Source organism: Coenobita brevimanus, chromosome 57 (genome assembly GCF_032717465.1).
Source record: "Coenobita brevimanus isolate Jiangsu-jjx chromosome 57, ASM3271746v2, whole genome shotgun sequence".
Taxonomy (NCBI): domain Eukaryota; kingdom Metazoa; phylum Arthropoda; class Malacostraca; order Decapoda; family Coenobitidae; genus Coenobita; species Coenobita brevimanus.
Window position 1 is genome coordinate 32,597,237 of NC_137010.1, and position 16,480 is coordinate 32,613,716.

Sequence of the window (16,480 nt, forward strand, 5' to 3'; positions counted from 1 at the left end):
GATTAAAGAGTGTAGGGGACAAAACAGATCCTTGGGGGATGCCGTTTGTGAAGTTTCTGATGTTAGAAGACTGACCGGCAAATGTTACGTGTGCACATCTGCCTGCTAAGTAGTTTGCCAGCCATCTTTTTGTGTTATTGTGCATGTTTGTGTTGAGTATTTTGTTTGTGAGGTTGTGGCAGGGGATGGCATTAAAAGCTTTGCTAATGTCTAGTGTGATTAGGAGTGTTCTGTGTGGTGGCCTAGCTGAACTCATGCCATCGAAAACTCTCTGTGTAAGGTCTGTAAGAAGGGTGTTTGTGGAATGTAGTGGCCTAAAGCCATGTTGTGACTGGGCTAGGGGAATGTGAGGTGTGACTAGTTGTAGTATCAGTCATTCAGTGACTTTAGAGGGGGTGCAGGGGAGTGTGATGGGGCGATGTGAGGAGGGTAACGTGGGGTCTTTGTTCGGTTTAGGGAGTGATGATATTGCCATGCTTCCAGATGTTGGGTATTATGTTGTGTGAGTAGCTGTAGTTTGATATGTTGGTGAGTGCTTGTATGCCTTGTGGTCCTAGGTGTTTAAGGTGAATGTTGCTTATGATGTCTGGTCCACAGGCAGATGAATGCTTGAGGTTGTTAATGACGTGCTTCGTCTGGTTGTAAGTGAAAGGTGTGTAGTCTGGGTCTGTGGGGAACTGTCTCTTATGTCTGATGATACGTTGGTCTTCCAGATGGGGGGTTAGATGGCTGACTTGTGAAAAGTGATTGATGAGAGTGTTTGCTTGTTTGTTTGATGGTATGGTGTCTGTTGTTGTGATGGCAGCGTGTGATTGTGTGGTGTTGCTGTTGGAAAGTGTGATGCTGTTTAGTGTTTTGTTGAGTTTGCTGATGTTTGTTTTGTGGTCAAGTGTTTGGAGGTAATTTTTCCAGTTTAGTGTTTGCTGTTCTGATATTTTACTGTTTATCTGAGTGTTGAGTTCTTGTATTTGTTGTATGGTGTCTTGTGTATGGGGTGTTGGGGAGTGTTGCAGTGTGTCCCGTTGTCTGATGAGGCCTTGAATTTCTGGTGTGAAGTTGGGGTTGTGTCTCTTTCTGTTGCCTCTGGGGATGTGTCTTTTGTCTGCATTTTGTATGATTGTATTGCAAGTGTGCACAGAGGTGTTGATGTTTGTGATAGGTGTACTGTTTAGTGTTTCGAAATGCTGTTCTGTTTCAGTTACAAAGGCCTCCCAGTTGGCTCTCTTATAATTAGTGTATGTGTGTTTGTGGCCAGCTGGGGTGATTCTGATTTTGGTGGTGATGATGATTGGGAGGTGATCAGAACCAGGGTTTTGACCACTCTCCAAGATGTAGTGGGAGCGAGGTTTGGGGAGCAGAAGGTGATGTCTGGAGATGATGGGAGGAAGAGGGCTTGGTGTGGGATATGGGTATGTTGGTCTAGACTGTTTAGTATGAAAAGATGATCTGTCTGGGATTGTAGTACCAGCCCTCTGTCTGTGTCAGGGTTGTTGACATGCCAGGCCAACAACTTGGCATTGAAATCACCACCCAGGATGATGTTGGATATGTTAGTGATGTGGTGTATCTGTGGAGAGTAATTGTGTGGTACTGTGGGGGATGATTGGGGGGGAATGTATGTGTTAGCGATTGTTGTGTGATTTGTTACCAGTGCGTATTTTAATTGATTGTATTTCTGTTGTGGTGTCATGTGGGGGAAGAAGTAACTTTGTGTGTGCACTGGTATCTGCAAAGTTGATGGATTTGTGTACCAGGGTGATGAGTCCACTGCCACCGCCGTTGGCCAGGTCTTGTCGAATGGTGGTGAAGTTATGAAATGTCGGTGTTTTCTGTGCTCTGTGTAGTTTTGTTTCTTGTAAGATGGCAATGTGTATGTTCTGTTGTTTGATGAATTGTGTGAGTTCATGTATTTTGGTGTTTATGCCATCTATGTTTAACTGAAGGATGTTTATGTTGTGTGTGCGATGTGTGTCGGCTGCTGCAGCACGGGGGGGAGGTGGTGTGGGTGGAGGGGAAGGGGTAGGAGGAGGTTGTGATGGAGATAAGGGTTGATGTGGATTAGGATGGGTTGGAATGGGAGGCGTTGGGGGACTGGATGGTGTGGGAAGGGTCAGTGGGTTTGGCTGTGGAGGTGTGAAGGAAGTACGAGTAGGATTGGAAGGGGGGTTGATGGGTGGGGGGAAGGAGCATAAGGAGCAGGTTCAGGTGTTTGTGTAATGTTTCCTGGATGCAAGTGTTGTGTAGGTGTAATGGGTCCAGTTCTTGCAGGTGTTGCATTGAACTGAACCCTTTGTCTGTAGGCTCGACGTGATAGGTTTTGAGCATGTTGGACATATGTATTTGTTGGTGGGTCCTGGATTCCTCTCAATGTCCCCGGCTAGAAGAAGTCATCGAGAAATGACAGCCGGGGAGTCATTTCTCGGTGTAGAAAAAACAGTGTTGTTGTGTGTGTTGTGTTGGGAGATGTGGTACTTGCCCGGGTGACCGAAGCCACTCCCAGGTACTCGAGCCCCATGAGGGGCTGGGGGGGTTTGCGGTGATTTGGCCCCCATGCTGTCCTCCTCTTCTCTTCGACAGCCTCCGGGGGGTAGACCCACGGCGAAGATGCCACCGCTCCAGGTCCGCTACGATAGTGTATTCTGTGGTGGTTTACTTTTCCTAAGTAACCAAAACTGGCAAAGTTGAAACAACAAAATATGAGGGATGACTGTACAGATCACTGAGTGGGGAGTGCTCACCACAAATAGTACTTCCACATAGGATGGAGTCAGAGGCTTTTTATCTCACGAACTCTCCTCCTCCCGCTACATAACTTCAACCTCTGAATCTCTGCCTCAGTGTTACATCTCTCTCCCTCTCTCTCTCTTTTCCACTGACACAATTCTGGTCATTGTTCTTTTGAATTCTCTGTTTGCATTACTTGTGCACTAAAGCATACATATGAGTATACTGCTCATCTTGCAACATCATCTCATCTCTTTTGTACAACTCTGCAGTTCAAGAGTGAGCTGGTACTTGCAGTCTTTTGTGTTTGCAACTGGTCAACTCTGGAATCTTTCTCAGTCTATCTTTCCCACTGTCTATGGGCTTCAGCTTTATATGCAATTCATATAGGAATCTCTAAATACACAGAATAAACAGAACTTGAATATGAACTTCCTGTTTCTTCAGTTTTCTTAGAAAGGAATAAGTTTTGTTGACTCTCAGCTTTGGACTCTTTGTTTTAAGTATTAATATCTGAAAAAAATAAATAAATAAAATCCACCACTATAGTGCACAACTGAGTCTAATTATCTCCAACCACTACTGGTGAATACCTTAATCTGTAGCCCTGTGACAAATCCAATAGCAAATCCAAACAATCCTCCTACAACCATCAGGCCCCAGTAGTGTAGTGATGAGTCAGCGATCAAGACAAGCACTGCCGGCAACTCCCCAGTCACGAGGATGAGTGGCAGGAATAGCACCGACGCTAGGGCATTGTTGTAGTACGACAGCTGCCATACTGACCCATCCACACTCGGCAGCACCTACGGCAATAATTATAAATTCCCCTTAGGTAAGGTTATAAGGATCATTGCCTGTACACAAGCTTTTCAATCAGACAACTACCAAACACTTCATGGGACCATATTACTAAAGCTTCATGCACTTAATCTGTGGATAAGAGTATACTTGTTTATTCTTTTATCTTCACTCATACAGCTACCAAACACTTCACTGAACCATATTAATAAAAGTTTCTGCTTCTAAGCTATGCACAAAGGTGCATGCATGTGTGTATGTATGTCTTCACTCATACAGCCATCAAATGATTCATAGTTACTTTAGAATATATATTAGTTAAAAAATACAGCCAAACAATATGATGAACATAAACTGTTTAGGAGATTTGTTTACTGTTGCAATCAGCTAAGCTCTTTCACAGCTACAGCCTAAACCACATGATGTGAGGAATAAGATGTGAGGTAAATGGCTTTAACTATGTGACCAGGAACAAGAAGTATAAAAAGACTATTAACACTCTCCTGCTCCTCTGATTCACTCCTAGCAGAATTATATCAGCTGGCATTACTTGGAGCTGAACAGCTAGTACAGTCGTCCTGACCACAGGAGGATTAATAAAGGCAACAATAATACTCTCAGGCTCCTGTGACTAAGTCTTGCCAAAATAAAATTATCTGGCTTTACCTGAAACAGAAGAGCTGCCCCAACCATTGGAGTATGAAACTGCTCAACATTTGGAAACACATTAAAGATTATGCATACCACCAACTAGGGAAAATGGTAACAATTTTTATTTATTTATTTATTTTTTTATTTGTTGTAATACAGAAACACTGAGACAGGAATCAAAGTTTTATTGTGGCAAACAGTGATACCTGTACTATTAGTGTTCTTTCACATCTGTAAAATCTGACCAGACAACTGCCTAATTTCATGATGTAAAGAAAGGTAGTGGGTTCTTTAAAAGCAGTAATCAGAAATAAAGAAGTGAGCATATGGTGGCTGGTTCTTTGAAAGTAGTGATAAGAAATAAAGATGCAAGCATGGAAGTAAAGAAGACACAGCATAACAGTACTGTGATACCAACTCCAACGTATGAAAGTGAAGCTTGGACCTTGGTGGAAGGACACAAGTCAAGAGTGAGAGCAGTTGAAATGAGTTATCTGAAAGGAGCAGGTAGAATTACCAGTACATGGAAAGACAGACTGATAAATGAGGTCGTGAAGAAGCGTTGTGATGTGGCTGTGAGAGAAAGCATTAGGAGAAATACATTGAGGTGGTTTGGCCACATGGAGAGGGTGGAGATCAAGAAACTAACGAGGAGAGTGTATGTGAGTGAAGTGGAGGGGGAGGGAGAGGGAGGGGGAGGCCGAGGATGAGATGGAGGGATGGAGTGGAGAGGTATACGAGTATGAGAGAGGGGGTGGTGTGAGCTGGGGAGAGGGCAGTGAAATAACGGGGGACAGGGCAACATGGAGGTGATTTGTTTGTGGCCACCCCTTGCAGGATTGGGGAATTTGGCGGTAGACAGAGCAGTAGTAGAAATAAAGCAAAAATCTGCCAACCAAAACACCCCACAATATAGAGTAATTCCAATTTTTTCACAATATTAATGATAATCCACAGCATAATGACTCAAATAAATAATGTGCTTCTGCTTCATGATTGACAGAAGGTATGAGCATGTAAACACACTAAATCAACAAAAAAATCATGTAAATAAGGTAAATCAACACAAGAAAGTAAGATATAGTAAAAGTCCTCTAATCCAGCCACCAATAATCCAAAAATCCCAATACTCTGAATTTGCCATGGCGAAAATTTGTGAACCTTTCTGGTCGTCTTTCGAATTTTTCTGGGCTTTATCTAAGGATTTATCTGGAATGGACTTGCTCTTGGACTTGGATGTACCTGTCTCCAACTATTCATTTACACTTCCGTGCATTTCTGGTGAGTAAAACAATAACCCGTATCAGTTTAAGTGTTTATTTAATGATCATGTACACTCACAATCACTAATTTCTGCTCAGGGATCCCCCCTTTGTTCCCCTTAATACCCAGGGAAGACGGAAGGGGGGATGAAACAAACACCACCCGCCTCTATCCAAGCTCCAAACCCTCCACCATACCCCTACCCCACCCAACCCCCCACTCGTCATTCTTAATTGGTAGTTACATCTCAAGCTAACCTCGTACTTTACAGTCATAGTCACTTTATCAATACACGTACAAAACACTAGGATATGTAAAAAGTATATAACTATGGACACGTTGCAGCAAGAAATTAATGCATTGTAACGTTGACAGTAAAACAAAAACGTTAACAATGACCATCCCAGGCCTCATGCGTTGGGTAATTCACCAGGTCGGTCAGGATCACTTGATGGTCGTGATGGTCAGCTTTTACTCTCCCGGAAGGGAGCTGAGAGCTCATATTCTTGCGTGCGCTTGCGCATGTGTATTTACCCAATTGTATTTACCTAACTGTGATATACAGGAAATGAGCTACACTCGTGGGGTCCCGTCTCTGTTTCTCAGTAAGTCAAATTTAGCTTTAAACTCGTTTAAGTTTTTAGACTGGACGATCTCTTTGTCCAGGCTATTCCACAGGTCTAAACATCTATAAGGAAAACTATATTTCTTGATATCCTTCAAGCAGCTTGGCTTTTTCAGTTTCATTCCGTGTCCTCTTGTTACCCTCTTATCCCATAAAAACAGATCTTCTTTGTCAATTTTATCTACTCCCACCATGGGCCTGAACACTGCAATCATGTTGCCTCTTCTCCTTTCTTCTAAGGAAGGCAAATCCAGCTTTTCCAGCCTCTCTCTGTACGACATCTACCAGACTGGGGACCATTTTGGTTGCTGTTCTTTGTATTCTCTTAATCTTGTTTATATCTTTCTTTTTGTGTGGGGACCACACTACTGCTGCATATTCTAACCTGGGGCGAATCATGGCCACTATCAATTTTTTCATCATCTCCTCATTCATATAATGAAAAGCTACTCTTATATTAGTCAGGAGTTTATATGTCTCTCTAAATGTCTTGTTAATGTGTTTTTCAGGTGACAACCTGTCCTGGACCAGCAAATCTTTCTCTTCTCTCACTTTTGTGATTGGTTCATTACCCATCAAATAATTCAATGATGGCCTCTTGGTACTTTTACCCATTTCCAATATTTTACATTTCTTTGCATCGAATTTCATTTCCCACATCTGGCTCCAATCGTGTATCCTATCCAGATCCTCCTGCAGCATTTTACAATCCTCCTCAACCTCTACCTTCCTCAAGATCTTTGCATCATCAGCAAACAGACCTGCATAACTGTTCACTCCATCTACCATTTCATTTACGTAAATGGCACTAACACCAAGCCCTGTGGGACTCCACTTGTTACTTCCCTCCATCCAGACATCCTATCCTTTATTACTGTCCTCAATTGTCTGTCTCTCAAAAAGTCTCTCATCCATTCCAGGAGGTTCCCGTTCAGTCCTCCTATATGTTCTAGTTTCCATATTAGTCTCTTATGCTGTACCTTGTCAAAGGCCTTCTCCGTATCTAAATACACACAATCCACCCAACCATCTCTCCCCTGTACCATGTCAATCGTTCTTGAGTAAAAACTCAACAAGTTGGAAACACATGACCTTCCATTTCTAAATCCAAACTAACTATCGGCCAAAATATTCATCTCTTCCAGATATTTTATCCATCTATCTTTCAGAATTCTCTCGCACAATTTTGCAACCATGCTGGTTAGGGACACTGGTCTATAATTCAGGGGTTCTTCCCTGTTTCCTCCCTTATAAATTGGTACCACACTTGCCCTCTTCCATTCTTAAGGCACTTTCCCCTCTTCCAGAGAACACACAATTAAACTGTGAATCTTATCTGCCAGATGTTGTCTGCATTCCTTCAGTACCCAATTAGAGATTCCATCTGGTCCTGGGGCCTTCCTTACATCATGAATTTCCAGTAATTTATATACTTCCTGTACTTCCACTTATATATCTTTTATCACTACATTTCATAGTCTCTCTCTCCCCTTTCACAAACTCCTTTTCATTAAGGAAAACTGATTGGAAACATTTGATCATTATTTCTCCTTGCATTGCTGCATCTTTATAGACCTCTCCTACTTTCAGTTTGGTGATTCCTTCCTTTTGTTTCAGTTTGCCACTGACAAATCTATAAAACAGTTTGGGTTCATCCTTACATTCGTCTATTATACCTTTTTCAAAATTCCTTTCTTCCTCTCTATGTATTCTTGTGTATTCATTTCTAGTTCTTTTATATTCTTCCTTTGTTCTGTTGTTACCTCTCTTTCTCCAACTGTTCCACGCCGTGTCACTCTCTTTTTTTTTGCTATCATACACCTACTATTAAACCACTCCTTTTTCCCGTTTTCTTTCCCCCTTACTCTTGGCACAAATTTTTCCACTCCCGAGTTGTAGAGGCTTAGAAATATATCCCACTTCCTTTGTATCTCTCTTGTTTCTCTGAATTTTCTCCAATCTGCATTTTCAATTTTTTTTTTCAATCCCGTAAAGTTTGCTTTCCCAAAGTTGTATCTTCCCTGCCTATAAAGCTCGTCTCTTGGCTCAACGTTCCCTGTTATCATCTGGAACTCAATGACCACATGATCACTTTTTCCAATAGGACACAGATATTTCAAGGATTCTATTACATTGGGTTCTTTGGTAAACAGTAAATCTAGTCTTGCTGGTGTGTCCTCACCTCGGAACCGAGTCTCTTCTTTGACCCATTGCGTCATCACATTGTTCATTGTTATATTTAATAATATAGTGCCCCACAAATCTTCGCTGCCTCCTGAGTCCCATTCCTCCCAGTTCACCTTTTTACAATTGAAGTCACCCATTAAAATTATATTGTTGTTTTTCTCAATCATTTTCCGTAAATAACCAGCCATGTCTGACAACATTTTCTGGTACTCATCATCACTCCATGCTCCTGTCTTAGAGGGAACATACACTACTGCCATATCTCTCTTGCTATTCTCTCCAGTTTCTAATTTCATATTTATCACTTCGGCCCCGCCTTCTCCAATTTCCACAGTATCTACAATTATGTTGTTCTTCACTGCTATCATCACTCCTCCTCCCATTTTCTCTTTTCTGTCTCTTCTCCATAGCTTGTATTTACCATCTCCCATACAAACATCAATATCTTCTCTTAACTTGGTCTCTACAAAGCACATAACATCAGGTTCATGTACAGTAGGATCTCACCAATAACAACTTCGACAATAACGTTTTTGGTAATAATGGTAAGTTAGAATGGATACCCAGTTTCTGTAATAACATTTGGATTCACTTGAATAATGGTTATTTCTCAAACGCCAAGTTGTTATACTGCAAAATATGTCCATAACAAGATGAGGAATGAAACAGACAAACAAGAAGAGATCCAGGAAATCATCGAAAATGTCAGCAGTAGTGAGGAGGAGATGGAGGATTCTCCCCTCCCCACCTCCCCTGACACGCTCACTGTTGTCCCCAGCACCTCCACTGCTCCACTCACCAGCTGCCTCCTCCTCCACCTCCACTGCTCCACCTGACTCACCAGCTGCCTCCTCCTCCACCTCCACAGCCCCACGGGACTCATCTGCTCCACCTGGCATACCTGCAACCCTGACCATAATTACTGTTGCTGTATTCTAGATGAAATATAATATTCAACAGGCCGTAAATTTCTTCGTCAATGCCTGGAATAATTCAACATTGGCAACCATTAAACATGCCTGGTCGGCACTCCAGCCACAACTCAAGTCTGAGACAGAGAGAGAGCGGCCATCAGAATTAATGACTAATGATTGGACTTGTACATCAGATTTCAAGAAAATACCAGAAACAGTAACACGATCGAGTGAATGCCCGCCATCAGTCACTCATTGCTCACTTTCTTTCACAAAGCTACCAGCCAAGGAAGAACAACAGAAAAGGGTTGAGTAGATGATGACATTGATGACATTGGAGACTTTCCTGAAGATTTTGACTTTATGAGGTTTGATGAAGTGTTGATGGAAGTGGATGACCCTGGTGTGAGAGGCAGGAGAGGGGACGAGGCCAGCGAGGGGTCAGGGGGTATGCTGCAGTAGTGTCCATGCGCAAGCCTCGAAACAATCATCATACCAAACACCTCATAACTCCTTTAAGGTAAGTCTTGTACTAAGTACTCATGATGATTTAATAACTAATCTTATTATTTCAGCTAAAAAAAAGTAGTGATAGGAGGGCTCCAGGTGGGAAGTGGATAAATGTCCTGGAGTGGCTGCACCAATAAACCCTTTATACATGTATTTTAAATGTCACGCAAATAACGTTTTCGTTAATAACAGCATTTTGCTGGCATCAATAGGACGTTATTGGTGAGATCCTACTGTACCCTCAAAAAATTGTTGATTTCTAGCCTTGCCGATATTAAACCATCAACATTAGTATATGCCACCTTCCAACTATTTTTGATATTTTTTATACCCTCTTTTCTCCTCCTCTCCGCCGATACCACTTCCTTAATTTCTGATCCATGACTCTCCAATACAACACTGTCTTCTCTTCCTCCGTTCTCTGTTCGTTTTGTACCTTTGCTTCCTTTACTAATTCCTTTATTTTAGCTCTTTTTTCCTCATTTGCATCTCTCCTTATCTAAGCAATTTTTAACCTTTCCTTGTCTGATAATTTCCATGTTCTACTAATAATTTCGTTTACTGCTGCCTGGGATTTAAGCTTTACCTTCAATGGCCTTGCCCCTCCTTCTTCGTACTTTCCTAACCTAAACACCTCTTTAATCTCTTCTTGAACTTTGTTGTTTTCCTCCATGACTAATTTATATCATTTCTTTAACCTTACTCAGTTCTTCTCTTTCTCTTTCTGATCTTATTATCATACGTTTTTCTTTAACTTCTGAAATTATTACACATTCTTATTTGCTACATCTCTAACTAAAGATTCTCTACTTCTCAACATCCTAACCACTTCCCTCTCCACCTTTTCCTTGCTTTGTTGTTCTATAATCTCTTTCAAATTTACATTACTCTCTTCCTGAATTATCTTCCACCCCTTATGTTGCTCCTTGATTTCTTTAATGTGTTCGTCCTGTATTCTTGACTTGGATTCATACTCATCTAGTTTGCTTTTCATATTGTCCCTTTCTTCTTCCAACCTCTTATTCTCCCTCTTAAGCTGTTTCATTTCATTAGAGGCTGATTCATTGCTCACTTTTAATTCAGTAACTTCTCTTTCTTGTTCATCACAGCGTGTACAAATTTTTTCCAGTTTATTCTGTAGGAGCCAAGGTGAAGTAGGGTGAAGCGTCCTGAGATTCTAACAAAGGGTTCAATAGTTCGGCCCCAAATCGTCAAACTGGCTTCTTTTCATCCCTACGTGTCAAGTGGGGTTGGTGGAGGATTAGTGCCCCTCCCTGTAAAACAATTAACTCTAAACCCTTGGCCACCCCGTTTGGGATACATGGCGTCTGGCAATGAATGAATGAATTATTCCGTAGACTTTTGATCTCATTTTCCTGCTCTATGGTCCGTTCCTGTAACACTTTAATTATTGCCCATACCTTGGTTGTTCAATCTGTACATGGATGGGGTAATAAAAGAGGTACAAGGTAGGGCAGTGGATGTTGGAGTGGCCCTGGTGAGAGAGGGTAGTGTCTGGAAACTCCCTGTACTGCTGTTTGCAGATGATACTGTGTTGTTGAGTGAAGACGAAGGGGAGCTGCAAGGCTTGGTGGATGAGTTTGGGAGAGTGTGTAAGAAACGGAATCTAAAGGTGAATGTAGGGATGAGTAAAGTGATGGTCTTTGAGAGAGGTGAAGTCAGTGAATGTACAGTGAGGTTGGATGGTGAGGAAATGGAAAATGTGAGTACATTTAAGTACTTGGGTAGTGTGATAAGTATGGATGGAAGTTTGGAGGATGAAGTGCTTGAAAGGGTACAACAAGGAAGAAAGGTTGCTGGTTCCTTGAAAGCAGTGATAAGAAACAGGGAAGTGAGCTTGGAAGTGAAAAAGTCACTACATGACAGTATTGTGATACCAACTCTAACATATGGAAGTGAAGCTTGGACGTTGTTGGAAGGACACACGTCAAGAGTGAGAGCAGTGGAAATGAGTTATTTAAGAGGAGCCTGTGGAGTCACATGGAGAAACAGGCTGACAAAAGAGGATATAAAGGAGCGTTGTGGAGTGGATGTGGATGTGATAGGAAGCATTAGGAGGAACACACTGAGGTGGTTTGGTCATGTGGAGAGGATGGAGGGTGAGAGACTGACGAGGAGAGTGTATGTGAGTGAGGTGGAGGTGGGGAGAGGGAGAGGAAGGCCGAGGATGAGACGGAGGGATGGGGTGGAGAGGTATATGAGAGAGGGGGGTGTGAGTTGGGAGCAGGGCAGTGAAATGGCGGGGGACAGGGCGATGGAGACAATTTGTTTGTGGCCATCCCATATGGGATTTAGGCGTCTGGCAAGAGACAGATAGATAGACAGACCTTTTTTATCTCCTGGACATTCCTCTCCGCTGTTTTCTCTACCCCTGCTATTCTTGTTTGGTTCAACTTAATACTTCCGTTTCCCACATCCTCTTCAGAGGAGCCCTCAAACTCTCTCTCGCCAACTGTAAACAATGCACCATCTCTTTCCGCCATGATTCAACCATATGGAGACTTTCTATTTTCACTATATCTTGTTCTTTTTTATGACCGTAACTGCGTTTCTTTTTAAATAACTATCTGACGGGACAGTGTGTGTGTGTGTGTGTGTGTGTGTGTGTGTGTGTGTGTGTGTGTGTGTGTGTGTGTGTGTGTGTGTGTGTGTGTGTGTGTGTGTGTGTGTGTGTGTCCAACACGAGGCCTGAGGTGCTTGTTGTTAATGTTTTTGTTTACAGGCAACGTCATAATGCATTAATTTCTTGCTGCAGCATGCTAATATATTATATTATATATTATACACTTTTTACATATCCCAGTGTTTTATATTTGCATTAGCAGTGGGACCAAGCATGAAATCAGCTTGAGATGTAACTGCCAGTTAAGAATGACACGTGGGGTGAGGGGTTGGGTAAGGGTATGAGGGAGGGTTGGGAGGAGTTGTTTTGTCCCCCCCTCCCCTCTTCCTTGGGTATACAGGGGTAGGAAGGGGGCACCCCTGAGCAGAAATTTGCGACCGTAAGTGTAAATATTTCTAATGTTTTCAGAGGTCCCACCCAATAGTCTGAAAAAAACGAACACAGCAGTCCGTAAGACCCTTGGTCCCCTGTCATTTGGATTACAGGACTTTTACTGTACTCACTTATGGGTATTAGCAGGCTTTTCTTAACACATAATTAGATCCCCAATATTGTCCTTGAACATTAGCTTATCCCTCATTATTTGAGGCTTACTTAAAACCTTATAAATATTACACACTATTGCAGCAATAATGTCAGGCACTTCCGGTTCCTTAAAAGTGAATTCACTCACTTTTCCAACACCTTTAATCTTCCCAAAACACTTAATACCCCAGCCTTCCAATGTAACAACAGTCTTTCTGTTTGTTACCCTTGAACTGAGCAACAATATAGTCACCTTCATTCAGAGTTTGTTCACAGGTAGGCCCCACAATCACTTCTTACAATTTAGACTTCAACACATCATCTGCTCCATCACCCTGCAGGTATCATATCCTTTTGCACCGGGAACTTCCTGTAAGTCCTAAGCATCTTCCTCTAAATGGAAAGGATGCCAAACTTCGATAAACAGAGGAACTGGTTTATATAACATGATATCAAAATTTTTCTCAAAAGTGTTTCCGGTTACCTGAATTACCCCACACTCCAACTCTACTCATTTTACAAATAGTCTATCTATCTATCTAATGCCAAATGCCTTAATCCTGTAAGGGGTGGTCACAAACAAATCGCCTCCATGCTGTCCTCCTCTCAGCTCATATCCATCCCTCTCATATACCTCTCCACTCCATCCCTCCACCTCATCCTCAACTTCCCCCTCCCTCTTGCACCCTCAATCTCCCTCACATACACTCTCATCAGTCTCTAACTCTTCATCTTCTCCACATGGCTGAACCACCTCAATGTATTTTTCCTAATACAAATAATGTTTCAAGGAATTAGTGTGATATTTTACTCATAGCTTATTAAATTTGTAATTAATGATGACATCAAGATTCAGGGTGGTCTCCTACAGTATTAATCAGATCATTGTAATTTTAACTGGCACAAAAATTCTGGTTTCTGCACGCTTGGTCCTCTCTGCTTGCTAGTAACTTGTAATTTAACCCTTTGGCTACTGCTGGCAATTTTGGCACAGCCCCTTTTGAGAGGCATTTTTACACCCAAAAATGAAAATGCTTTTCCAGTGTTACTGATTGGTGCCATACGTTTACGTATACATAAAGTTTTTGTATCTAGCATTAGGACTGCTTGAAAGTTGAAAGTTTTGTCAAAATTGATTTTTTTATAAAATAAAATTGCATTTTAAAAATTAATTAAAAATACTAATATTGGAGTATATGTGGTATAATTCACACTAAAGGCTGCTAATTATCCATGCTTTATCGTGTTACAGTTACAAAAGTATACTACGAAGGTTTCCATGGAAAAAATGATGAGATTTTCCAAAAAATAAAATGATAACTTCCTGGCAAATCTAGACAATAAGAAATATAATGGTAATGGGATTGCATTTTATCATGTTTCTTGAAAAATAAATATTATCCACGCTATATTGTATTACAGCTACAAAAGTACACTGCCAAAGTTTCCACAGAAAATAATGATGTGATATACCAAAAAATTAAATTATGACTTCCTGGCAAATCTAAACAATCAAAAATGCAGTTGCAATGGGATCACATTCTATCATGTTCCTTGAAAAACAGAAATAATGTAACTACAGTTTACTTACCCCATCTAACACTGACATATTCTCCTGTACACCTGTGTGATATATCTTGAAACAGGGGATGAGGCACAGTGCAGGTATATTGATACATTCATTGCAAAAGTGTGAAGTTTGCTTTTTTTTACACTGTCCCTACCTTTCAGCTTACATTCTGATGGCTCATTACTGCACACACAGCAGTTTTGCTCATGTTTCTCATTTTCAGATCTGGATACAAAATGCTTAGCTACTTTATCCAGTCATCCGATTTCTGGGGCACCATCACAGTCGTTTACCTCTAATCACACTTGAGAGACATGTACAGTATGACAGAGGGGAAAAAACACCGCTCTTCCCATCCTAGGCCTACACCTAAAAACGATAATTTTCACAATAACTTTACCACTCACGTTTATAACCCACATACACTTTTTTTCTATTGCAACCTGTGGTGGGGGGGACACAATCTGGCCGCACTATGGGGTAGTACTACCACTCTGTGGCCAGGTTGTGTTAGGAAGAATACTGCCACTGTATTCCCTGCATGTTGTAAAAGGCGACTAAAAGGGGCGGGGTGAGGGGACTAGGGACCCCCTCCTCTGTTTTTTTAGTTCCTAAAAAGAGGCAGGCCAGAGAAAGGGATGGGGGATTGAGTTATCCCCGTACCCTGAAGATTGGGTCTATGAATGTGCGTGGATGTAGTACGATTGAGGCTAAAAGGGAGGAGATTGGGAGAATGTTTGTGAGAAGAAAGTTGGATGTGTTAGCTTTGAGTAAAACGAAGATGAATGGGAAGGGTGAGTCTATGTTTGGAAGTGTGACTGGAAGATTGTCTGGTGTTGATAGAGGAAGGGCGAGAGAAGGTGTGGCCTTGTTAGTGAGTCCAGAAGTACAGCAGTGTGTGACTGAATGGAAGGAGGTGTCATCGAAACTGATGTGGGTGAAAGCAAAATTTTAACGGGAGCTGTGGGTGTTTGTGAGTGCATATGGGCCTGGTAGTGAAAGGGATGAAGAAGAGAGGGAGTCTTTCTGGAATGATGTTGATGACTGTCTGCAGAGTTTTGGAGTGAATGTGGTAATGATGGGAGATCTGAATGCTAGAGTGGGAAATGTAGCAGTTGAAGGTGTAGTTGGTATGCATGGTGTGCCTGGAAGAAATGAAAATGGGGAACGAATGACAGGGATGTGTGTTGAGTGAGACATGGTGATTGGAAATACGCTGTTTGAGAAGAAAGATATTTATAAGTATACATGGGTGAGACAGGAGGGTGGAAGGGTTGTTGAAAGAGTTTGATGGACTACGTGGTTGTGTCTAGGAATGCAATAAGAAAATTGTTGGATGTGAGAGTTCTGAGAGGGGAGGGTGGAGGTATGTCTAACCACTACCTGGTGGAGGGAAAGTTAAAAGTAGGTATGAGATGGGTGAGAGCTAGGAAGGTTAGGTGTGGCAGGGAGGTTTTGAAAGTGAGTGAGTTGGATAAAAGAGAGAAAATGATAGAGTATCAGGAGAAATTGAAAGATGAGTGGAACGCAGTAAAAGATCAGGAAAATGGCAGTGTGGAGGAGGAATGGCAGTTGTTTAAGAATGCTGTGGTGGGGCATGCAGAAGAGGTGTGTGGTGTGAGACGTGTGGGTGGTGGTGTAAGAAAAGGAAGTGAATGGTGGTGCGAGGAGGTAAGTATGGCTGTGGCTGAGAAGAGACGTGCATATGAAGTGTGGCTGCAGAGGAAGGATGAGGTGTCATAGGAGAGGTATAAGGAAAGGAGGAATAGGGCGAGAAGAGCTGCGCATGATGCTAAAGTGGCAGCAGATGAGAGGTGGGGTAGGCGGCTGACTGAGAATTTTCAACAGAACAAGAAAATGTTTTGGAAGGAGGTGAAAAGGGTGCGAAAGGGTGAGTCAGGGAAGGAAGAGCGAATAAAAGCAGAGGATGGAAGGATGTTAATTGAGACTGATGCAGTAAGGAAGAGATGGGCAGAGTATTTTGAAAGATTGTTAAATGTAGAGGAGGAAAGGGTAACTGAAATTGTGGCAGATGGAAGGGTGCAAGGAATAAATGTATTGGGAGA

At 42.0% G+C, this 16,480-nt stretch overlaps 1 protein-coding gene across 1 annotated transcript in view; it reads right to left on the reverse strand.

The window, feature by feature from the left end:
* The window catches only part of nac (GDP-fucose transporter nac), a 130,504-nt gene that overhangs the window by 17,405 nt on the left and 96,619 nt on the right, over nt 1-16,480 (reverse strand). The window contains exon 7 of the mRNA XM_080274253.1: nt 3,318-3,530. Within this exon, the coding sequence (XP_080130379.1) occupies nt 3,318-3,530 (213 nt within the window). The remainder of the gene's footprint in view (nt 1-3,317; nt 3,531-16,480) is intronic.